General features: G+C 52.1%; 1 protein-coding gene across 1 annotated transcript; it reads left to right on the top strand.

Moving 5' to 3' along the window:
• The first annotated feature begins 157 nt into the window (after window positions 1-157).
• HAUS7 (HAUS augmin like complex subunit 7) lies at window positions 158-25,626 on the top strand. The gene is made up of 10 exons (XM_080653958.1): window positions 158-409; window positions 1,863-1,978; window positions 7,390-7,457; window positions 10,106-10,167; window positions 16,519-16,610; window positions 17,048-17,185; window positions 17,275-17,359; window positions 17,928-18,140; window positions 19,237-19,348; window positions 25,302-25,626. Exons 1-10 carry the CDS (start codon window positions 245-247, stop codon window positions 25,397-25,399), a joined length of 1,149 nt encoding a protein of 382 aa, XP_080510084.1. The 5' UTR covers window positions 158-244; the 3' UTR covers window positions 25,400-25,626.

Here is a 25,626-nt window from a genome sequence, read left to right as displayed (position 1 = left end):
GCTCCCGCATGCGTCACCAATCTGGTCGCCCACGCAAGTGACGCGAGCTAGGCTGGTGACGGAAGCCCGCCCAGGCTCCGCCCACTGTCTCGCCCCGCCCCTCTCTGGCGCGTGAGAAACCCAATGGGAAGGCGAGGTGGAGGCTCCGCCCCGTCTCAGACTGGTGGGCGGCAGGACTGCGGCTACTGCGTGATTGGCAGCAACGCCGGCCTGTGAGCCCCGGGCGCCACGAAGAGCGTGAAACATGGCCGAGCTGGGTGCTGCTGCTGGTGCTGTTGCTGGTGCTGACGCTGGCGCTGCTGCTGGCGGTGATGCTGGCGCTGGCGCTGGCGCAGGCTGCTACTGCCCCGAGAACCAGGCTGAGGACAGAGAGTCCAAGCTAGCCATGGAGGTGTTTGAGAAGCTGAAGGTGCTGCGGGCCCAGGGAACCCGGGGCGGCGGCGGGGCCGGGTGGCGGGGCTGGCGGGCCTCCCGCGGAAGTCGGTGGCGCTGTGTGCACCGCCCCTATCTCCAGGCTGCGCTCCCGCTATTGGGAACGCCTTGAGGGGTGTATGTATCTGCTCCTTGGGTGGCCCCGGGCTTTCTTGCTGTCTCCATGGCCAGTGTCTGGTAGTCCTCGCGGGCGCCGCGAGTGTGCTGCACCTTCTGGGCGCGCAAAGCAAATGCAAGGACGGGGAAGGAACAGACCGTTGGTCTTGAGGGGGGCGGGGGTCCTGGGGAGACAGGCGGGCAGGGTCCATGCTCCATGCCAATCTGCGTCACAGGCCGATCTGCGTCACAGGCCAATGGTGGTAGTAGTGAGGAAGCCCACTACACAAGGTTGGGTAGCTGTCCCTGGTTTCACTCTCCCGCCCCTCTCCTCCACCCTTCCCCTGCTCCCTCCCCTGTCCCTTTCGCCTGTCCCCCGCCCCTCCCCCTTCTATTCTCTTCCCCTCCTCTCTGTCTCCCCTCCTCTATCCCCCTTTCCTACCCCCTTCCCGTGTCCCCTCCACTAACCCCTCCCCTCTTCAGTCTCCCTCCCTTCCCCCTCCCCTCTTCTATCCCCCTCACTTCTCCTATCCCCCTCCCTTCTCCTATCCCCCTCCCTTCCCCCTTCCCCTATTCTCCTCCCCTCCTCTCTCTCCCTCTCCTCTACTCCCTCCTCCCCTCTTCTATCCCCCTCCCTTCCCCCTTCCCCTATCCTCCTCCCCTCCTCTCTCTCCTTCTCCTCTACTCCCTCCTCCCCTCTTCTCTCCCCCTCCCCTCTTCTCTCCCCCTCCCCTCCACTTCCCCCCTCCCCTCATTTTCACTTTCCCCCTTCACTCTTCTCTCTCTTCCCCTCCCTGACCCTCTCCCCTCTCCTTTTCCCCTTCCCTCCTCTCCTCCCCTCCTCCCCTTCCCGTCCCTTCCCTCTCCTCTCCTCTCCTCCTCCCCTCCCCTCCTCTCCCCTCCCCTCCCCTCCAGGAGAGGCCCTGTAGGCCTCATCTCCCCTCCCACCCCCTGTCCCTTTAGTCCCTTAGCCAGGAGCCTGCATTGACATCTCAGAATCTTGCTAAAGCCCTTACTTGCTACTAGGTCAAATAGCTATGGGAGCCCAGAGAGGGGCGTATTTTATGGAAGTGGGGTGGCAGGCTGTCATAGATGGGGATGAGAATGAGAGGAAACTACCCCCGGACAAGATGGAGGGGAGGGGAGGACACTGCAGGGTGCACACGGTGGGGGTGGGGGTGGACTGTGCCTGCAGGCAGTTGTCAGTGCTAATAAGCCTGGTGTGTGCCCCGTGGCAGTGAACATACGTGGAGGAGCAGCAAGGGCATGAGCGCAGAAGTGCATTGCAGCCCTTCGTTGATTCTGGTTTCCTGGCTTTCCTTTTCCTTGCTTAGGACCTCCAATGCCCCTTCCTCAAGGGTCTTCACATCAAACAACCAGAGACTGTGAAGCAACTGCTGTGTACTCCCTCGAAGTACCGCATGGATATCCTGCAGTGGATGTATACACGGTAATGGAGTGGCTGCTGCTTCCCCCATTCCAGTGGCACACTTGCTGCCACTTAACCCACCTGAGCGAGATGGGGTTTGTTCTGTCCCTGGTTCCACTCTCCCGCCCCTCTCCTCCTCCCTCCCCCCTTGCCCTGTCCCTTACCCCAGGGGCTCTGTTCCCTCCCCCAGATCACTGTGACAGCAGCTGCTGAGGTAAGAAGTGCCAGTTATGGAGCCATGGTCAAATTTGGGGTGAAAATGCCCCCCCCCACACCATTGCTTTGGGGAGTCTCTTCACCATTTGGCTGAAGTACTCAGTTTGGCTTCTGAGCATTCTTTTTTTTTTTTTTTTTTTTTTACTTTGACTACTGATTTCCGGGCTGGCAGGGGTCTGAGAAATGATCTACTTACTTTAGTCGTTTTGTTTTCAGACTGGGAACCTGAGGGTCAGGCTGGAGTTGTAACTGCCTCGGGTCTTATCACTGAGGAGTGACAAGCAGGGCCAAGACCCCCTGTTTCCCAGTCCTTCAGGTCAAGGTGTGACCTGGTGTATGTGCTTGGCACTGTGTAGGGGAAGCAAAGCCTGCCTTGATGGCAAGGGGAAAGATCTAGAAAGCCCCACAGAAAGCCTGTTTCTTGGGAGCAGCAGCCCCTGAGCTGTCTTAACGCTCCAGTGGGGAAGACAGGCCCTGTGCTTTTGGGCATGAGCCCCAGCGATGCCCATGCATGGTTGGTACAGGCGTCTTTCATGAGGCCAGGCCTGGGCCTGCCCCTCTTCAGCCTGGCCTGTCTGCCTTTGCAGCTGCAGAAGACACCTGGGCAGGAACCTGGCAGTGGAGGATCAAGGGTCTAGCCTGCACCCAGCTGGTGCCTGCATGGCCACAGGATGTCAGCAGGCCTGGCCCTGAGCTGGGTATCCTAGGGACAGCCAGGAGGAAGGGGGAGGCATTTTCATGCTTAAGTCTCTCCTGCTGCCTTGCAGGCTCGTCCCTCAGGTTCACCACAGACCTTGGCATACCCGCTCTCAACCTTTTGCCCTCGCTCACCTGTTCTCCCTCCTGGAAGTGCCCTTCAGTTCTCTGCATGTCGCACATACTCTGACACAGCCTTCAAAAACCCAGGTCACACGTCTTATCTCCTTTTATTTTTTACTATAGGCCCAGTGCATGAATTCATGCACCAGTGGGGTCCGTTGGCCTGGCTTGCGGGATCGTGCTGAAACTGGCTCTCTGACATCCCCCAAGGGGTCCCAGATTTGCGAGAGGGCGCAGGCCAGGCTGAGGGACCCCACCGGTGCAAGATCAGGGCCAGGGAGAGATGCAGGAGGTTGGCCAGCTGGGGAGGGACCACAGGAGGGCTCCAGGGCATGTCCGGCCCATCTTGCTCAGTCCTCATCAGCCGTACCCCAGCAGCAAGCTAACCTACTAGTCAGAGCGTCTACCCCCTGGTGGTCAGTGCACATCATAGCAAGCAGTTGAGTGGCCTTAGCGTATCATTAGAATATTACTCTTTGATTGGTTGAATGGCCAACCGGTCAATCAGACACTTAGCATATTAGGCTTTTATTATACAGGATTATTGAAATTTTTTAAAAAATTAATTTTAGAAGAAGTGAGAAAGAGAGAAACATCCATGTTAAGAGAGAAATACATTGATCCGCTGCCTTCCACACACGCCCCAACCAGGGGTCAAACCTGCAACCTTTTGGTGCATGGGACGAAGCTCCAACCCACTGAACCAGGGCACATCCTATCTCTTTTTTTAAAGGTCTCCAGTTCCGCCCGCTTGCGGTGGCTCAGTGGTTGAGCATCGACCTATGAGCCAGGAGGTCACGGTTCGATTCCGTGGTCAGGGCACATGCTCAGGTTGTGGGCTCAATCCCCAGTAGCAGGCGTGCAGGAGGCAGCTGATCAATGATTCTCTCTCATCATGGATGTTTCTCTCTCTCTCTCTCCCTTTCCCTTCCTCTCTGAAATCAATAAAAATATATTTTTAAAAAAAGTCTCCAGTTTCCAAGGCAAAACATATCCTTTCTTCCCCTGGACACCCACAACCTTGGAGCACACTCCTGCCAGAGTCCTCAGCCTGTTGCTTTTGTCTTGCCTGCTGTCCTGTTTGGCTCTGCAAAGCACTGGGAGCTGCTGGGGCAGGTACCAGGCAGGGCTCCCCCATCAGCCCGGACTGCAGCAGTGTTGTACTGACAAGAGGGCCCAGGGACACATGCGTGTCTGTGCCGTTCCAGGCGCTTCAGATTCAGATGGGTGCCCTCAAGGAGCTGGGGCTTTAGTGACTGCAAAAGGCCCAGGCACGAATCCCAGTATTGGGCACACCTCCACAGTCTGAGTGCCACAGACATTGGCAGGGAGGAGGTGGCATTTGACCTGGGATGGAACAGGTGATGGTAGGTGCTCATTTCCACAGGAGCAGGGAGTTGTGTGGGAGGGAGAGCCAGGTAGCAGCCGCCTGAATGGCAGCCCAGGCCAGCTCACGTGGACCCTTGCAAGCCACATGAGGCCTTTGAACTTGGTGCTCTGTGCAGGAAGAGCGTGGGACCAGGGAAGTACCATACTGAAATTGGCATTTTGGCAAGGTGACTCGGGTTCTGTAGCAGATGGATTTGGAGGGGAGAGACCGGAGGCAGGGAGACCAATATGGAAGATGTAGCAACAGCTGCAGGGAAAGATGGCAGGCTCCTGGCTCAGAATGGCAGATGGCTCACGTGCCAGCCATTGCCAGCCCTGGAGGGACCAGTGCCTTGTCCAGGAACCTGGGAGGAGAGAGTACTGGGGATAGCCTGGGCTAGTACAGGGGTCTTGAGCTCCCTCCCAGGTGGAGGGAGGCCAAGGCTATGGCTTGGAGATCCTGGGGGAGGGAGCCCAGATCTGCCTGGCCAGAGGAAGCTGGGCACTGGGTCGCTCTGCTGGCCAGAGAGGCATGGGGGCAGTCCACAGCTGCATTCCTCAGATGCTTTTAGTGCTTTTTTAAACGCAAGAAACTGAATCCTTTTAATGATCCCACGCTGGCAAAAGTGCTCTGGTTCTTTCAAGGGCCCAAAAAGAGGATTGGACAGAGTTCAGTCCCCCCCCCCCAGTTCATGTTGGCTTTCTTTGCACGTGGCTTTCCATTTCAGCCCTCATTTAGGGCCACCTTGTTCACCCCTCTCGGCAGAACCTGGGAGCTGCACCCAGCATTGGCTGTGCAGCTCAGCATGGCAGCTCTTGGCCTAAACGCCAGATGAGCTGGCCCTCTGTGCAGGAGGGGAGCAGAGCCACAGGGTCCCCTGGGTGGATGAATTCGTGGAACTTGAGTTTCCTTGGCTCCCAAAGAGCTGTACTTGCTTTCAAGGCTTTGAACGCTGTTCATTTCTGCCCCACTCCCTGCTGCTCCAGGAAAATCGACTTTAATGAAAGCCCTTCCCGAGCAAGGTCATTTAGGCTTTTTCGGACTTGTTCCTTAGTGTGTTGAAGTGCTTTGCTGTGGTTCAGCCTGATGGACCGCTGGGCACTCGCCAGTGCTTGGTGCCTTGTGAGTGGGAACCTTGCCTGGCAAGCAGGCCCAGGGACCATCCTCCTAGCATTTCACATGGTGGGCGCTTTCTCCTGCCCTTTCTGCCCCTGCCTTTGGCAGAACGGGGATGGGGTGGGGCTGTGTTGCCTTAATGAGGTATGAAGACAGGTGCAGCTGAGGCTGCTGGGTCCAGCCCCCTCTCTACTGCAGTCCCAGGGGTCCCAGGCCCAGGCTTGGGGTGGCTCCACTAGCTCCCAGGGTCCCAGCATGGTCAGGGCAAGTGTGGCCTGGGACACAGGCATTTCTAGGCATGGTCCCAGGGAAGGAGCAGTGAGCCCTCTCCATGGAACAGTCAGTGTGACGAGAAGGCGTGGTCTCTAGGTATCTTGATGCTAGGGTAGGAAAGAGCCTCTTGTCTTTATGTAGGGAGGTCCCACCATGGCAACCCGCTCCTGGGGCTCACACCATGGCCTCCTCACAGAGGAGACCCAGCAGGAGGCCTGAGCTGCGTGTCACTTGTGCTGCCTGCCAGGCACTGTGGCTCTTACTGCCTTTGGATATGGTCTGTGTCTGGGAAGTGTTTTGTCCATCAGCTTGGCATCTTAAGGCAAGATGCTTTGAGTGGCCACTGTTTCATTTATCTGTGTGGTGTCATTGAAGCTGAGGCTCCACCATGCTAGGAGGGGCAGCTGGAATTGCTGTCTCCCCACCCAGGAGGTGGGGTGAGTGAACCCAGAGCCCATAATACGAGGAGCCCCCAAATGGCTTAAAGCTGAGACCTGGAGTATCTTAACCCCCCAAACCCCTGCCGCTGATTAAAAAAAACAACACTTTTTTTTATTATTGACTAGTGACCCGGTGCATGAAATTTGTGCACATTAAAAGGGGATTAATTAGAGAAAATAATTTAATATTGCTATTTGCCCTTTCTCTATAATAGAAGTGTCAGAGATAAAAGAAAATTAGTAAAACGTATATGAAAACCTTCCTCCTGTCAGAGTCTGGGGCTCACCATGGGACCCAGAGTCAAGTCCCCGCCCACCCACATGCACCTCAAAATCACATGAGACCCAGACCCAGCTGGCACCCCCCCATTGGGCTAGATCCAGACTCGGCCATTCCCACCCTTGTCAAGCCCTGCCAGGCAGGGGGCATAGCCTCAGGTCCCCTGGCCTGGTGCCAGGACGGGGGGTGTGGCCTGAGGTCCCCCATCCTGGTGCTGGGGCAGGGGGAGCAGCCTGAGGTCCCCTAGCCCAGCACCAGGACGGGAAGCGCACCTTGAGGTCCCCTGTCAAGCCCCGCCAGGTGGGGGGGCGTGGCCTCAGGTCCCCTGGCCTGGCGCTGGGGCAGGGGGCGAGGCTTGAGGTCCCCATCAAGCCCCGCTGGGTGGAGGCATGGCCTGAGGTCCCCCGGCCTGGTGCCAAGGCAGGAGGGGCGGCCTGAGGTCCCCCAGCCTGACGCCAGGGCGGGGGGCACGGCCTAAGGTCCCCTGTCAAGCCCCATGGGGGTGAGGGAGGGCGTAGCCTCAGGTCCCTGCTGATTGCTTGTTAAGTCTCCTTAAGGGAACTTGGCCTCAGCTGTGGGTGCAGCCATCTTTGTGATGGAGTGATGGTCAATTAGCATATTCCCTCTTTATTAGATAGGATTTCAGAGAGGAAGGGAGAGGGAGAGAGAAAAACATCAATGATGAGAGAGAATCATCAATTGGCTTCCTCCTGCACACACCTTCTGGGGATCGAACCTGCAACCCAGGATGTGCCCTGACTGGAATCAAACCACGATCTCTTGGTTCATGGGTCAGTGCTCAACCACTGAGCCACACCAGCCAGATAGTAATTCACTTTTTAGAGTTTGTATAAGGAGAGGTCATGAGGGTGCCTCTGCAGCTCACTCAGCCCTGACTGGTTTTGCTCTTTACCTGCAGGGCCTGTCCCTCCTCTGCACCGGTTCTCAACCCAACAAGCAGGACCCCAGAAGAAGCGAAGATCCAGGGTGAGTCTGTGTGAGGGGAGTATAGAGTTGGGTGGTGGGATTCTGGGCAATTCTGAGCTTGTGCATGGCCTCCTTAGTGAGTTACGAATTTCCCATTGGACTGGTGTTTTCTTCTGGATGGTGCACACACTGTGGATGTTGCTAGAATCTTCTAGAATCAGGCTTCCTCCCCCACTGATATAGCAAATGGGTGAGCTACTCTCGTAGGGGCATGTGAATAAGACCAAGAACCTGTCACCCTGCCATCCATCCCCTGAGGCTCTGTGGGCAGAGACAGCAGTTCTTGCTGATGCCACTGATGGTTATGTCCCTGTGTCACTGGTGTGTGCACGTGCATAGTACACCTGGTATTCCTAGGAGCACACCAGGCAGCTGGCCCCGGGGGCTTGTTTTATAACCACTTCTTTTCAATCCTTTCCTGGCAGAAACTGTCCGTAACCCAATAATAGGCATTATTAGGTAAAGAGCACCCAATTGTGGTCCTCAGGGTGGCGGCTAACTCTTCATCTTCACAGTTGAAATTTCCACGGGCCTGCCTTTGGCCCAACCACGCCAAGATGGAGTAAACTGGACCCTGTAGTCCTCCTGATCCATGTCCCAGCCGGCACTGCCAAATTAATTATCTGGGGGCAGTTGTCCCTGAGGCCCGAAGAACAGGACATTGTGTCTCGGAGCCTGCAAGGCTGACCTGGGGGCTGGCCTCCCCCACACTGTGTCTGCTACTTTCCTGCTGATAGGACCATGTCCAAGCCGGGTGAGCCTGGTTATCAGACAGCACTTACATTGTCTAATGCACATGCACGCACAGGTACTAACCCCGACGCACAGGTACTAACCCTGACCCACAGCCTTGACCTGGCCATTTCCGGCCTCAGTTTTCTCCTCTGTAAAGTGCGATGATAACCTCAGCCCTGCCCACCTAGTGGGAGTGTGCTGAGTGTCCAAGCAGGTGATAGACATGAGTGCTTGTCAAAGAGTGTAAATGGGAGAAACTGCGACAAAGAGGGGGATTAGAATCACCAATCCATCGGACAAGTCTTAGTGGAGTACCCTGCACTGTTTTAGGTGCTGGCAGTGCGGCAGGAAGTTATACTGCTCTCACAGTGCTTAGGTGCTAGCAGGGAAAGACAAGTGATAAGCAAAGAAGGCAGCCAGATTCTCAGCATGTGGATGGTGAGAAGCACTACAAAGGCAGGAGTGGGCAAAGTGGTGCCTGGGTGCGTTGGGAGAAGGGTTGTGCTGTTGACATAAGAAGGCCAGGGAAGTCCTCTCTTTGGAACAGAGACTTGCAGGAAGGGAGGAAGCGAGTTAGGTAGATAACAGGAAGAATAGTGTTCAGGCACTAGAACAGCAAGTGCAAAGGGCCTAAGTTGGCTTGTGTGTGCCTGGCAGCTTTGAGGAACAGTGAAGGGGCCAGGGTGGCTGGTGTTGAATGGAGAGCAAGGGGAGAGTGGTGGGGTGAGGTCAGAGGGGGGCGGGGCCAGATCCGGCCAGGCCTTGTGGGCCACAGAACGATGTTGGCTTTTACTTTGGGGAAAGCTGCAGCCTGACTTTGGGTTTCACAGGGTCCCTCGGACACTGGGCTGGGAATAGGAGGCCCAGGCAGAGGCAGGGAGACCATTGGGAGGGTCTTGCAGTGAACCAGGCTAGAAATGGGGGTGAGGGGAGTGGGAGCAGGGTGCTGCCCAGATCCTGGATTTAAAGTGAAGGGAGGAGGGTCAGCCAGACTCCCTAAGGCTTGGATGTGGGCTAAGCAGGAGAGGGGCCAGGGAAGACATGAGGATTTGGGGTTAAGGGCTGTGGGCGGAGAAGGTGTGCTTGGGGGTATAACTGGCATTGGTATAGCGTTCCAGGATTACTAATGCTTTCTCATAGATGTGCTGCTTGCTTCCTGCACCAAACCTTTCAAAGCAGATGCCAGGGTTCTGCCTGTTCTGCCACTGAGGCACATGGGGTAGGAGATGGGCTTTGCCTGTGAGGGTAAGGACACTGCCACAGTGCTAGGTGGGGAGTCGGCACTGGCCCGAGGCTTTCTGGCTCCAAGTCTTGGCCTTTCTCTGGATACCAGATGGTTCCTCAGAAAATACCCAGGGTACCCTGGACTCAGTTTCTCAACTTGTAAAATGAAACTAAGGCTCACCTCCTAGGGTTGGTGGCAAGAGAGAAGGAGACGATGACATGAAAGGTGTATAGGAAATTGACAAAGGGAGCGATGGTTCCTTTTGCTTTGGCCTAGTGAGGTCTCCGAAAAGGCAGCGCACGGAGTGTTTGGAAGGTTCTCTGACCTCTGTCAGCTCCTCAGGCAGCTGTCTGGCTTCTGCTAGAAGCCAGAGGTCCCTATATGGAAGAGCATTGGATGTGACCCCTTATTTTTAGGCGAGGAAACTGATGCCCAGAGAGGGGCAGTGACTTGGGTGCAGGTCACACAGCAAGAGGCAGTCCTAGCACCTAGGTGTGTGGTCCACCTGCTTCCTTATCCACCTGGGTCTTTCAGGCCTTGTGGGCACTGGACCTGCTGACACTGGAGCAGGAACACCCTTCCCAGAGAACTACTGGGAACCCTGCATATTTGTGCACCCCCTGGGTGTGTGATGTCCTCTCCTATTTGCGTGGGTATCTGCAGTAATAGAATCCTTGTGTTCCGACAGTGATGTTGTCAGTGAGCCGTGAGCTGATGCTGTCTGGGCCGGTTACCTCGGACATCCTGTTGGTAAGAGAGGGTGTTCCCACTCATCCCTACCCCTGCTCCCTAGCCCCCCAGGGCAGGAACCCATAGGATTCCTTGAGTAGAGCATAGCCATTGCTGAGGAGGCCGAGGCTTCTGATGACCAAAGGGATAGAGTGCATCTTGTACTCAATCGATGACTTTCTACACACCAGCACTGTGGTAAGTACTTAACATGTCAGTAATTGTCACGCCCACCCTTGGCAGTAGTCCTTGTCTTAGGCCCATTTGACAGGAGGGGTGACAATTCACTTGAAGTCACCCAGTGACAAACCCAGGCCCATGACTCCTGAGCCCATGCATTTTCCCCACCCCCATCAGTCACTCCTGATTCAAAGAAAGAAACCCTGCCCTCTACTCTTAATATTTAAAAAAATTTTTGAAGTAATTATTTCCACATTTCGGCTATTATAAATAATGTTCCTGTATATGTTTTTGACTAAAGACATGTTTTCAGTTCTCTGGGATATACAGCTAGGAGGGGTATATGGCTAGAAGTTGCTAGGTCATATAGTAACTTGACTATTAACTTTTTAGGAACAGCGAAACTATTTTCCAAAGTGGCTGCGCCATTTTTACATTCCCACCAGCAACGTGTGAGGTTCCAGTTTCTCCACATCCTCACCACACTTACTGTTGTCTTTTTGGTTCCAGCTATCCTGGTGGGTGCGAGAGCGATCTCATTGTGGTTTTAACTTGCGTTTCCCTGATGACAAATGATGTTGAGCATCTTCGTGTGCTTATTAGCTATTTATAGATCTTTTTTTGAGAAATGTCTTTGTTCAATTCTTTTGCCCACATTTAATTGTATTATTTGTCTTTTTATTGTTGAGTTATAAGAGAATCATTGTTGAGAGAAAATCATTGATCAGCTGCCTCCTGCACGCCCTTCACTGGGCATGTGCTTTGACCCAGAATCCAACCGTGACCTCATGGTTCATGGGTCTCCGCTCAACCACTGAGCCACTCTAGCTGGACTAATTGGTTTTGTGTTGTTTTTTTTAATTGGATAAATTTTTATTGTTCAGATTATTACAACTGTTCCTCTTTTTTTCCCCCATAGCTCCCCTCCACCCGGTTCCCACCCCACTCTCTGCCCTTACCTCCCCCGCACTGTCCTCATCCATAGGTGTACGATTTTTGTCTAGTCTCTTCCCGCACCCCCCACACCCCTTTCCCCCCGAGAATTGTCAGTCCACTCTCTATCTATGCCCCTGATTCTATTATATTCACCAGTTTATTCTATTCATCAGATTTTTTATTCACCTGATTTTTAGATTCACTTGTTGATAGATATGTATTTGTTGTTCATAATTTTTATCTTTACCTTTTTCTTCTTCCTCTTCTTAAAGAGTACCTTTCAGCATTTCATATAATACTGGTTTGGTGTTGATGAACTCCTTTAGCTTTTTCTTATCTGTGAAGCTCTTTATCTGACCTTCAATTCTGAATGATAGCTTTGCTGGGTAGAGTAATCTTGGTTGTAGGTTCTTGCTATTCATCACTTTGAATATTTCTTGCCACTCCCATCTGGCCTGCATAGTTTCTGTTGAGAAATCAGCTGACAATCGTATGGGTGCTCCCTTGTAGGTAACTAACTGTTTTTCTCTTGCTGCTTTTAATATTCTCTCTTTGTCTTTTGCTCTTGGCATTTTAATTATGATGTGTCTTGGTGTGGTCCTCTTTGGATTCCTTTTGTTTGGGGTTCTGTGCGCTTCCTGGACTTGTAAGTCTATTTCTTTCACCAGGTAGGGGAAATTTTCTGTCATTATTTCTTCAAATAGGTTTTCAGTATCTTGCTCTCTCTCTTCTTCTGGCACCCCCATAATTCGGATGTTGGTACACTTGAGGTTGTCCCAGAGGCTCCTTACACTATCTTCAAATTTTTGGATTCTTTTTTGTTTTTGCTTTTCCGGTTGAGTGTTTTTTGCTTCTTTGTATTTCAAATCTTTGACTTGATTCTTGCGGTCCTGTAGTCTACGGTTAGGTCTCTGTATAATATTTTTTATTTCAGTCAGTGTATGTTTAATTTCTAGTTGGTCCTTTTTCATATCCTCGAGGGTCTCGCTAAATTTATCAGCCTTTTCTAGGAAATTCTTGAAAAACCTTATAACCGTGGTTTTGAACTCTATATCCAGTCGTTTGCTTTCTCCATTTCTTTCATTTGTGATTTGTTTCTTTGTCTCCACATTTTCGCTGCTTCCCTGAGTTGGTAGAGTAGCTTTGTGTGGTAGGTGTCCTATAGGGCCCAGTGGCTCAGCCTCCCCAGTTACCTGAGGTGGACACTCTTGGTGTATCCCTTTGTGGACTGTGTGCACAGCCTTGATGTAGTTAAGTCTTGATTGTTGTTGGTATCACTGGGAAGAATTGACCTCCAGGCCAATTGGCTGTGAGGATCAGCTGTGTCTATGCTGGGAGAACTTCTGTGCTGGAGACACCCTTATGAGACAAGACTTGCAAAATTACAAAAGCCTCTGAGCTCAGCTTGCATGGGGCGGAGTCTCAGGGCGGAGCAGACAGCCTTGGCTTCCCATCAGCCCTGCCCTAATAGGCCCCTGTGTCTCAGTGTCCCATGGTAATTGCTGCAGGCACCTCTGAGAGAAAGCTACCCTCGAGTTTCGCCCGCTGCCAGACAGTCCATTTTCTCCCAGAATGAGTCTGGGTTCCCAGAGTCTCGCCCTGAACTGGAGTTCAGCGCAGTCGGGAGCTTCCACCTCCCTCCCGCTTGAGAAAGCCAGCCGCGCACTCAGCAGTCAGTCCTCTCTGCGCGCGCACCCCTCTGGACCTCTGCCTTTCGCAGCTCCCCTGCGTCTCAGTGTGCTTTTCTCTTTTCCTGACAGTCCAGATTCCCCCCATATGAGTCTGGGTCCCCAGGGTCTCACCTTGAACTGGAGTTCAGCGAAGTCAGGAACTTCCGTCTCCCTCCCGCTTGAGAAAGCCAGCCAGGCACTCAGCCGCCCGTCCTCTCTGCGCGCGTCTCCATACCTCAGCCTTTTGTAGCTCCTCTGAGTCTCAGTATGCTTTTCTCTTTCTTTCTAGTTGTAGAATTTCCACTCAGCCAGCTTTCCTGTGGTTCTGGATGATGTCCGTTTTGTCTTTTAGTTGTAGTTTTGAAATTGTTGTGCAAGGCAGCAGTTTAGGTGTTTACCTATGCCGCCATCTTGGTTTCTCCCCTAACTGTTTTTTTTAAATTGATGTCCTTTATCAGGTTGAAGATGTTCCCTTCTATTCCTACATTGTTAAGTTTTTATCATGAAAAGGTGTTGAATTTTATAAATGCTTTTCTGTATCTACTGAGATGATAATGGGGTTTTGTTCTTTATTTTATTCTTCCTTTGTTTGTGATGCTCCAAGTTTCCTTTTGGTATCATTTCACTTCCATCTGAAGAGCTGCCTTCAGCATTTTTTTGTATTTTTTATTATTATTTTTAAAATATATCTTTATTGATTTTAGAGAGGAAGGGAGAGGGAAAGAGAGATAGAAACATCAATGATGAGAGAGAATCATTGATTGGCTACCTCCTGCATGCCCCACACTGGGGATCGAGCCTGCAACCCAGGCATGGGCCCTGACCAGGAATTGAACTGTGACCTTCTGGTTCATAGGTCGACACTCAGCCACTGAACCCCTCAGGCCAGGCCCCTTCATTCTTGATAGATATTTTCACTAGGTACAGAATTTTGGGTTAGCAGTTCTTTCTCCACAGCGAAGTCAGGAACTTCCGTCTCCTGAGATCTGTTGAGAAATCTGCAATCATTTGAATCATTTTCCCCTTGTGGGTCATGCATTGTTTTTCTCCCACTACTATAACATTGTTTTCTTTGTCATTGGTTGTTTTTTTTTAATCAATTTGATTATGTGTTTGTGGGAAGATTTCTTTGTGTTTGTCCTGTTTGGATTTTCTCAGGTTCACAAATCTGCAAGTTTGTGTCTTTTGCCATACCTGGAAAGTTTTATCTGTTTTCTCTCTGTTGCTCATATTAGATAGTTTCTGTTAATGTTTTCAAGTTCACTGACTCTTTCCTCTGTCCCTCCATTTTGCTGTTGAGTCATTCAGTGAGATTTTAATTTCAGATTTTCTATTTTTATGTTCTAAAGTTTCCATGTGTTTTTTTTAATCTTGTTTTCTTGCTGATACTTTCTATTTTAACTTTTGTTTCAAGAGTGTTCATGATGACCTATTCAGCATTTTTATGACTACTTTAAATTTGTCACGTTACTCCAGCATCTGCATCATCTTGTCATTGATGTCAATTGATTGTCTTTTCTCATTCAAGTAGAGATTTTTATGGTTTTCTTCATGTGCCAAGTAATTTTAGAGTGTGTCCTGGACATTTTGACTATTACTTTGACTCTGGGTCTTAAATTTTATGGAGAATGTTTGTATTTTAGAAGGCACTTAACCTGGTTAGTTTAAGCTGCCTGCTTCTCTGGCCTATGGTCCCAGTGACAGCTCAGTTCCCACAGCCTTTGTGCCATTTGGGTCTGTTTTGCACGTGCGCCACCTGGTGGTTGGCCTGGGACCTGGGCGCTGGTTTCTCCCCTGGCTTAGTAATCAGTCTTCAGAATGCTCATCAAGATCAGATCCACCCTCACATGGGATGGGGGATAGGGTGAGCCCAGGCATTCATAAACAGATTTCTGGGTTCACTTTCCTGAGCTCTCCCCTCCCTGTCATCTCTTTTATACTCCCTGGTTCCCAGGGGAAGGGGTTCTCCTTTTGCGTCCTCAGCTGTAAATCACTCACTTCATGACTGCACCACAGCAGCAGGAGGACAGAGAGGAAGAAGGGGTAGCAGGATTTGGCCCCATAGCTCCACCGAATGGAGAGGAAGTTTCCCTGCCCCCAGAGTGTTGCCCCTGCTGTTTTCTGTCCTCAGCCACTTTGGTCGCTGCTGCCACCCCCACCATCCTATTGCCAGAGGTCTGAGATCTGAGAGAACAAAGAAGAGGGAGCGAGAAAAGGCCGGGGATTTCTCCTGCTCTCTCTGCACGTTAGGGGTTCTCTTTTCTGGAACTCTCTGCCTGTACCACTGTGCTCTCTTCTGGGTTTGGGCTGGGCTGCGTGCAGGTTTGGGGAGAGCAGAGGAGAGAACACAGCCAGAAGTCACCATCTGAGTGGTAACCTTGGTTTCTGTGCCTCCCTACACTCTTTCTGGCATTTCCCTTTCTGTGGCTGCAGACACCTTCTGTCCCACTCTGAGAGGTGGGCATTTCATGGGAGAGGAAGATGGCATGTGTTGATTTCAGAGAGGAAGGGAGAGGGAGAGAGAGAAATCAATGATGAGAGAGAATCATTGATCGGCTGCCTCCTGCACTCCCCACACTGGGGATTGAGCCCAAAACCCGAGCATGTGCCCCGACCAGGAATCGAATGATGACCTCCTGGTTCATGGTTGATGCTCAACCGCTGAGCCACACTGGCCATGCAGTGCAAATGCTTTTTGGACGGCTTTGTAATAAGTGACCAGTGAGGCTGGCTGAGTGAATGATTCTAGTGCATTCCTCAGAATAGCAGGTGTGCAGGGCAGGGCAATGAGGAGCTTCAATGGAGAGGCAGGCCCAGCTTTTTGCCATCCTTGCTCACATGGCTCTCTGGAGTAGGCCAAGCCTCTTGGGTTATAAGTGGGTCCTGGGGATTGGCTGCAAGCCTTCTCCTCTTTTTGGAAGGAGGGAGGCTTTATACTTCTGAAGCCTTGAGCTCCTGGCTGGGCCGCTGCCTGCCAGGAATCCCAGCCACCTTTAGGGCAGGGGACTAACTCAGCTTCTGCTTGGGGACCCTGGCTAGAAGGCTGGCTGCGTGCCGCCTGCCAGGGACAAGTCCTTGATTTGCCTGTGAGGAGGAGCAGGGTTGGTGCAGGCCACCTCCAGGACCCCATCTTGTGCCATCAGCTTGGTCGTTCTGGCTGGGGAGGGTGATCCGCTGAGAAGGACAGGCCTCCTCCTGGAGATGTGCCTGAGGAACAGGCCACCATCAGGTCCCTGTGAGCTGTGTTCTGCCTTCATCAGGCCCTCCTGCACCCTGCACGCCCACCCAAGAAGCCGCACTATTGGATATATAATGAGCACACACTCCCATATGTTTCCACAGCACTTGTCACTTCCAGAGTGGTCCCAGGCGTTATTGCAGCCCAGGGCTGGGCATGAACAGGGAGTGCTCTGTGAGAGCAGCCCCTGAGGCTAAGGTCCCCTAGCCAGTCCACGATGTTGCCGGGTGGGGACTACAGAGCTGGTGGCCCAGGTTTCTCTTTCCCACTAGCTACAGCATGGTGGGGTGTGCAGCGGGGGCACCCAGCATGCCTTGTCAGTGAGCGCATGCGGTGTTTCCTGCCCAGGGCCGGGGCGGCACCCTGGAGCAGCTGCGCCTCATAGAAGAGCTGTTGGACGCAGTCCGGAGCATGGCCACCGGATGCCTCATCATGTCCAGGTAAAGTCTCGGAACAGGCCCTCCACAGAATGGCCAGCAGGTGTCCTTGGTTCTTCATCTGGAGCTGGTAGGCCGGGGACCTGCTGGGCACCTGGGCCTGCCACCAGGCACATCTCTAGCTGGGGTTTCACTCCTCGCCCTGGCGGCCGCAGGTGCATACTGACCCAGGTCCCAGGCTGTCAGGGTGAAAGGGGTTGGGCCTGCTGAGGGGAGGGTGTGCTCAGGCTGTCCCTGCTGGTGGGTGGGCTCTTTGGGGGATGGGGCTCAGCTCCAGCTACCAAAGCAGGCGGGGACTGGAGGAGACCCCTTCTCTTGGCCTCTTGGCCAGCTCTTGTTTGGCCTCTCGGGTTTCCCCCATGGGACCTCAAAAGGCTGCCAGCACAGTTCCCGGATGCTATGCTCCAGCTAATGATTGTGGCCCTGTGCTTTCTCTGTAGTGTGGAGAGGCAGTTCAAGGAGACCAGGGAGGAGAACGAGAAGCTACTGGGGAACCTCTTCTCCAGCCCCCATCTGCGCAGTCTCCTGAGACCTGACTGTAAAGCACGCGTGAACACGCAGGTTTATGACAGCAAGAGGTATGGGCCCTGCATGGTTCTGTGATCTCAGACACTCTTCCTTCCACGTGTGGCCTGCGACGGAAGTGTCCCTCCTTCTCTTCCTGCAGGAAGGTGAATGAGGACAAGACTGTGCTAGTGATGGTCAAGCAGCTGCAGGAGAGCGTGGACAAGCTGGAGGTCCTGCGGGCGGAGGTGAGAGTGCTGGCTCCTAGGGCCTAAGGCAGTGGTCAGCAAACTGCGGCTCCCGAGCCACGGTTTGCCGCTCTGTTGACTAATGAGTTTGCCGACCACTGGCCTAAGGCTCTCTATCTTTACCATGAGCTTAGGTGCAAGGCTTAAGTGAGGTAGCGTGTGCCTAGGTCCCGATGGGCTAGAATGCAGTGGTTTCTCAGCTCACATGAAGGGGAGAGACAGACCAGCTCTGGGCAGGAGCTGGGAGGCTTCCTGTCAAATTCAAAGCGTTGGCCTCAGGTGAGCGTTGGCCCTGAGCTCCAGGCTTTCATGTGCTGCCTTGTGTGCAACCCTCCCAGCAGTCCTTGGCCTGGCTTCCTTATTCTCCTGAGGAGGGGACTGACGCCCACCCAGGCCGCAGTGGCAGGGCTGAGGCCAGAAGCCAGTCAGCCTTGCTCAAAAGCAAGTTGTTCTTTTCCACCTCTGGTCTTTGGAAGCCTGGGGTGGCCCCTGCTGGGTGGAAGGGACCTGGTGCCCCATGCGCAGGTAGGGCAACCTCAAGGGACCCTCTCTCTCTGGCTTTGTGCAGCACAAGAAAGCGGTTGGTGTAGGCAGTGCCGAAGCTGGCATTCTGGAGCAGAAGCTGCGCCTGGTCATCTCTGACTTCCACCAGCTCGTCCTGGCTTTCCTGCAAGTGTACGACAAAGAGCTGAGCGAGTGCTGCAACTTGGATTGCCCCTTCATCCACCCGCTCGGCCCCATCATTGAAACCGTGTGCAGGACTCTGATTTCGTGCCGCAAAGTAAGAATCACCCTCTCCTCTCCCACTGTAGGCCCTAGCCAGGGACCCTGGGGCTGGGACAGAGGGCTGGGCGGGGCTTGGCCCAGGCTCCCTGTGAGCAAGTAGCACAACTGGGTTCTGGGCTCCGCCCTCAGCCTGGGTCCTTTGGTGGGTTGGGGCAGGAGTTTCTCTTGGTGCCGTGGAGGGGATGAAGGTTAAACTGATGGCCGCTTGAGGGCCTCACTACACTTCAGGGGGTGTTACCTGAGCCAAGACCCTGGGCCTGGAGGAGGTTGTACACTGCCTGCACTGGGTGCTCGTTGCCTGTGACACTCTTGCTCTTTCACTGTGATTTTTATTGTGAGCATTGGTTCATATCTTTCTTCTTTGAAAGCATGATCTTAGTGGCTGCAGAGTATTTTGTTCCAGTTTCTGTCCCTGTATTGGTCTCATTCTTGCCTTCACGATACACCCAAATGTATCCTGGCCTGTTCTTGTGTGTCTGACGAAGAACTATGCCCTACAGCCACATGCTTCCTGTTTGTGCCCTTGACTCAACTCAGAGAAACAGGAGAAAGTGGTCTCATGCTGCTGAGCCAACTACGTGAATATTTACTCATTAAGTTTTACATTTTAGAGCCTCAGAGCTGACCTAAATGCAGGCTTTGGTTATGATTACGAGCCCAGTTGCCATTTGTGGAAGTCTGACATTGGCTCAGGGCTTCTACAACATTTGTCTTAGTTATGCAATGGAAAGGCTTCTGTCCTCTCCCATCAGAAAGGCCCTTTGATTTGGGGGCAACGGTTCCCCAACGTGGGATATGTTCCCACCGTGCCATTGGCTTTGTTTGGCTACCAGTATGGGATGGGGCACCTGCTAGTGTGGCGTCCCCGCTGGGCTAGGAAGAAGGAAGTTAGGTTGGGTGAGTCTGATGGGTGAGTCTCCAGGTAGTTGGAAGTCCTGCCGTCACCCATGGGTGTCCTTGGGGTTGAATGTCACATGCTTGAGGGCCTAGGGAGGAGCACGCGCTGAACGTGAACCTGGGTGGGAAGCAAGAGATGCCTTCTGTTGGTCAGACCACAGCACTTAATGCCCACACGTTTCCCTCCCTCTCAGCTGTTGAAAGCAGTGTTGGACGTCACTGAAACCTCGGCAAATGCTGTTGAGACTGCGGAGAAGCAGCAGGAGGGTGGACAGAGCTACGGTGCCAGCGTGGCGATGAGTCTGGGTACGTGGTCACCACTGTATGTAGCTGCAGTCGCGGACAGGGCTGTCCCAGTGCACCTTGGCTTAGCACCTGCCTCATGCCAGGGTTCCTTCTGTGCTCACCCAGTATTTGGGGAACATTTGGGGACTGACCCCTTCTGCTTTTGACAGATTATAAAATCAGAACATTAAATTGTAGAAATGTGGGATGACCCAAAGACGTGCAGAGGTAAAATAAAAACAATGCAATAACCTGGCCCAGAAATAGACCAAATGTTTTGGTCTATTTCTTTCTATTCCTTTTTTCAAATACATTTTTATTGATTTCAGAGAGGAAGGGAGAGAGAGATAGGAACATCAATGATGAGAGAACCATTGATTGGCTGCTTCCTGCATGCCCCCTCATTGGGGATTGAGCCCATAACCTGGGCATGTGCCCTGACCGGCAATCGAACTGTGACCTCCTGGTTCATAGGCTGACATTCAACCACTGAGCCACACCAGCTGGGCTTCGTCCATTCTTTTTCCTCTCATTTTTTCTTATTTCTTTGTATAAGTGAAGTGTGATAACACGTGTACTTTCATATTATTACTAGAGGCCTGGTGCACAAAATTCATGCACAGATAGGGTCCCTAGGCCTGGCCAGCGATCGGGGCCGACCGGGGCCTTCCTGCTGCCAGCTTCATTCCGCACCGCCCCTCGGTGGTCAGCGCATGTCATAGCAAGTGGATTGAACTCCTGGTCTCCCCTAGAACTCCCAAGGGGACATATTAGCCTTTTATATATATATAGATGTTCTTTCCCTTAGACCTCATTATAAGCATTTTCCCATGTTCTCAAAGTAGCATTTTTTTTTTAAAATATATATTTTATTGATTTTTTACAGAGAGGAAGGGAGAGGGATAGAGAGCTAGAAACATCGATGGGAGAGAAACATCGATCAGCTGCCTCCTGCACACCCCCTACTGGGGATGTGCCCGCAACCAAGGTACATGCCCTTGACCGGAATCGAACCCGGGACCCCTAAGTCCGCAGGCTGACGCTCTATCCACTGAGCCAAACCGGTTAGGGCTCAAAGTAGCATTTTTAATTATCAAACACTGTTCCATTCAGCCATTTGCTATAATTTGCTTACCATCTTCTGTTACTGAGCCTGTAGGTCACTTTCAGGTTTTGAGTGTAATTTCTAATACTGTTGCAGGGTTTGTAATAGTGTAAGATGAAAACAAGGTGAAGCTTTGCCATTGGATAGCACTCAGGTAGATAATGGTCTACATGGTGAAGTAGTTTTCGTTATTTCAGAGGTTGGTGATGGCGCCTTGAGGAAATGCATATTATAGAATGCTGAAGGGAAAATGCAGGGTAAAAAGGAAATGCACTAGATGACCTCACCTTTCTAAAGGAAAACAGTATATCCCTAGCTGGTTTGGCTCAGTGGATAGAGCATGAGGCTGTGGACTGAAGGGTCCTGGGTTTGATTCTGATCAAGGGCACATGCCCAGGTTGTGGGCTTGATCCACAGTGTGGGGCATGCAGGAGGCAGCTGATCAATGATTCTCTAACATCATTGATGTTTCTCTCTCTCTCTTCCTCTCCCTTCCTCTCTGAAATCAATAAAAATATATTTAAAAAATAAAAAGGGTACAGCGAACATGTTTATACATAAAATGTGGGTCCCCACTTTCAATTATGTCCTTAGGATGGGGTTCCTGATGTCATGGTAGAGAGACTCGACTCATCACCATTTGCAAGGCCAAGCAGTTTCCATCTTGCTGTATCCTCATCAGCACTGGATTTGATCTTTCAGGCATTTCCACTGCTGGATAGGGGCAAAAATGTAGCTTAATTAGTTTCAATTAAATATTTTTTTTCTGAGTAAGTTTATCTTTTTTATTTTAGAAATATACATTGAGAAGACTTTTTCTCTGGTAAGAAATATAGCCTTTAGGGAGGAGTCTCAACTCCTAGGGATAGAAACATGAAATAGTTGGATATTTTCCCTGTGCAACCCCCCTTTATTCCATTTCAAATGATTTTAAAGCGAATACTGTGTAACCATGACCCAGGTTGAGAGCTAGAACATGAAACCCTTCACATGCTTCTTCCTGCTTACAGCTAACTGCTCTCCTGACTTGGTGATGATTGTGTGTCTGTTGCTCTTACGGAAGCCCCTTGTACACTTCCTCCTCTTGTTTTCCAGATTCTCTTGGTCTTGGGCTTTTGACAGTTGGATTAGAATATGTCTCGGTGTGAATTGCTTTGAGTTTATCCCTTTTGGAGTGTTTTGAGCTTCCTGGATGTGCAGCTTCATGTTTTTTATTAACACCCGGCCAGACAGTTGACAGTTCTTTCTTCTCCTTCACGTCCTCTTTGCTCTGAGCCTCAGGGCCCTGAGCCAGACGTGATCACTGAGGGCCCTCTCAGGTCTTTCCTGGGCATCTGCACAGCCTCGGGCCTGCATAGCTTTCAAGGTTCCCTTGTGGGCATCTCGTTCCCCCAGGCTCTCCTCTCACGCTTTCTGCTTAGTCTATGGTTTGTCCCAACTCTTATCCACCACCTCAGGCAGCAGGTACTAAATCATGGGCCCATAGCAGTTTCCCCCCAGTGTACCCCCAAGGAGAGGTTTTAGGCTGCATAGCCTCTGGGCCCTCCCTTTGGAGGCTGTCTTTGCATGAACTCTCTAGCTAGCCCTCTCCTCGGGCTGCCAGCCTTTGCCCGCTCTTGGCTTTGGCACAGACACTTGCCATATGTATACCGGGCACTCAGATATCTCTCTTCTTTTGGACTGAATTGCAACAGAATCCTCCATTTTCAAATATATCCTAACATTTATCCTAAGCACCACTATCACTATGACTCTTGCCCCCAGTGCATATAATTGCTGTTAATAAATTACAGTCCGTGCTGTCATTAATGTAATGGTGATCATTAGTCTTCTGCACTGCGTGCTATCTCAGCCATGGTCACGGGACTGGTGGCAAGTTTTACCTTTTACTTTTATTTTTTAAATATATTTTTCTTGATTTCAGAGAGGAAGAGAGAGGGAGGGAGAAAGATAAAAACATCAGTGATGAGAGAGAATCATGGATCGGCTGCCTCCTGCATGCCCCCCCCTGGGGATCAAGCCCACAACCCGAGCATGTGCCCTTGACTGGAATCGAACCTGGGACCCTTCAGTTCACAGGCTGATGCTCTATCCACTGAGCCAAACCGGCTAGGGCAAGTTTTACCTTTTAGATAGGCACCCTTTTTGTCTAAGATGTGTGAACCCCACCCTCACCTTCATCCTCTGTGCTTTCTTGGGTGGTGCTGCCTTACACGTGGAGGGCTTACTGCATGTCCAAGGTCAGTTCCTAATTTTGTTTAAAAGAAGTTCTTGGGCTGTAGACACCCCAGAGGCACAGTCCATGCCAAGGGCCAGTCAGAATGGCCTGTGCATTTCCCCTGTTCCCACCTGTGTGTCTGTGCTACTTCCCCTCCCAGTATAAGAAGCTGGGCCACCAATCTGGGTGCCAGTAGGCTGATTATGTTTGTTGCTTGTCCCATCGTCATTCACCAGTCATCATCTCCATTGGGTGGACCTGAGGCCCCATTTGACTTCCCAGGCCTCTGGAGTCCCCAGTGCCATGAAAATGTCAATGCACTTTGAAAGCAAAGCATCCCTGTCTGTGCTGGGAGTGAGGGAGGGAGTTGACGGCACCAGCATGGAAAGATCGAGACCGTAGCAGCTTTCTGGAAGCTAGAAAGTGGATGGGAGCAATTTGATGGATTCAGGGGGTGGAGAAAACCACAGACAGAAGGCCAGCCTGAAGCAGCATTGGGGGTGCGTGTGTGCCTGGTGGCCCATAGCCCTGGCGAGGGGGCATTGGCAAGTAGGCCGGAAGCAGAGGGCGAAAGCCAAGCAGGTCTTTACAGGTTGGTGCTCCCAGTGAAATGGACCCTATTGAAATGAATGAATGGTAAACCCAGGCAGCAGCCCAGGTGAAGTCCACCTGTTTCTGGCCTCTGAGGGTCCATGGCATGGGCTGACCCCCATCTGCTCCTGCTGCTCCGTCCCCACAGAGCTCCTTTGATGGAGGGCAGACCTTGCAGGGAATGGAGACTCCAGCAGAACACAGCAGGGCCAGCACCATGAAAGACAGAAGACCTGGAAAGCTGGGCTAATGGATCTTTCAGAGAAATGAACTCGCATACTCAATACAGCAGGTCCTTGAACAATGTCCTTTTGTTAGAATATTGATGAGATGCTATTTTATCCCTTAGCCTATGGTAGAATTGGTTTCATTATACGTTGTTTTTCTAGAGTCCCAGAACATATTGACAACATTAAGTGAAGCCTTATATCATGTCCAATTGAACAGCAAAGTGCAGAAAAACAAGCAAACACTCCTACAAGTTAAAAAGGCTTGCCAGGGTGTTGAAAAGTCAGTAGAAAGGTAGACAACAAAATGAGGCAACAAATGTCTAAGAGTAGAAAGAAAACCAAGAAAATGAAGACAGAAGTAATGCAGAGGCCCGATCCCGGTAGCTAGCAAGCTCTCCAGAGAAAGAGAGGAAGGAACATGGAGGGTGGAGGAGACAGTGAAGCAACAGGCGCACAGAGCTGAGGGGGTGAGTCTCCAGTTTCCAAGCCTAGAACAGGTGAAACCGAAGAGATGTGCCCAGGCCCACCAGCCTTCTGAAGTCCAGAGTAATAGGGATGCAGGGCTGGGGCACAAAGCTTCCGGAGAGAAAGCCTGCAGCCTCCAGAGGGCTTGGGGCTTCCGGCCTGGGATCTGAGACCCAGCCAAGCTCAGCCAACACAGGGCCAGGTAGTGACTCCAGTCTGGGACAAAGGGGAGACATGTTAACTGATTTATCAACTAGGGTGGGGGCAGCCTGGGAGAGCAATGGGAGAGAGCCGCAGTCATCAACCTTTTGGACCTCATGGACCACCAGTGAGTGGTCCACAGACCACCAGTTGGCGACCGCTGGGCTAGAGGGTCTAGGCAGGGGTCCTCAAACTACGGCCCGCGGGCCACATGCGGCCCGCCAAGGACATTTATCCGGTCCGCCAGGTGCCGCTGCCTGTCCTGCTTAGCAGCCGACTCGTCCCGGGCCCACAATGCGCATAGGAATTTGTTCATAGCTTTGTTTTTTTTTTTAAACTATAGTCCGGCCCTCCAACGGTCTGCGGGACAGTGAACTGGCCCCCTGTTTAAAAAGTTTGAGGACCCCTGGGAGGTTGGGAAAACCTAAGGATCCCATGAAGGCAGATGTTACCCTAGGTGACAGGAAGAGCCCATCTGTGGAGCAATGTGATCGCAACAGGAAGAGTGCTATGGTGACCCCAGCAAGAGCATCAATGTCAAGTGGGAAGCGTGTTCGGGACCCATCTGGGGTGGGCCAAGCTTGGTCCCAGCTCTGCCAGGAGTCTGCCTGATCTAATTCTCCCTGAGGCCAGTCACCTTGAGGCACACCTCATGATTCCTGAGCTTCAGAGTCACCCTTGGGACGGGCAGGACCAAATGCCAATTAACTGCCTTGCCATGTGGATGGGCGAGGAGGCAGGGAAGCAAGTTGGTGGAGGAAAGAAGAGGTGTGTATTTAAGTTAAGGCACCACAGCCAAGGAAACCCCCATACTCAGCATGGGGGAGAGGAGCGAGCTCAAGTCCCCCCATTCCATGCCCAGTGGTCACCTGAAGTTGGCACCTTGAGAGGCAGATGCATGTTGTGGCAGTGTCCCTCACCCCTGAAAGCAAAGCAGCAGGATTTGTGTTTCGAGTCACAACAACCTATCCTACCCACCTTCCATCTGCGTGGCCCTCACTGCTCTCCAGCCCCTTCAACAATGACTGGTTCAGCTGTTTCTGGTTCGCTGTGGGAACCAGCCCCATGCCCCCCACCCCCAACCCCGCCCCAATGGTAAGCCCTTTGATGGCCATGGGAGGCTCTAGACTCACTTTGTGGTTTGTATTTTTCTTTGCTCTGCAGCCGCCAAAATGGAAGAACTAATCCAGAAATATAAGCTCTTCAGTGTGAGTCTGAAAAAGAGACTCGAAGAAGGCTTCGATCTGGAAGTTATACTCTGAAGAGCCAGGCAGCCGGGGTGATCGGGGTGACCGAGCCATCGGCAGGGGAAGCAGTTATAACCCTCATGTTCTCCAGGCATAGCCTCCAAATGCATGGACCTTCAGCTCCTTGTGGGGGTGGGGGGCGGGAAGGGGCAGAGGTTGGGGGTGGGGGTGGGGCAATGTGAGCTGAAGAAAAAGGAAACCATAGGTTAGAAGAAATTGTCTCTTGCCTGCTTTTTGCTTCT

This window comes from Plecotus auritus (genome assembly GCF_963455305.1).
Source record: "Plecotus auritus genome assembly, chromosome: X".
NCBI lineage: Eukaryota > Metazoa > Chordata > Mammalia > Chiroptera > Vespertilionidae > Plecotus > Plecotus auritus.
The sequence above is the reverse complement of the archived record's forward strand: the minus strand, read 5'-3'. Positions and strand labels throughout refer to the sequence as shown.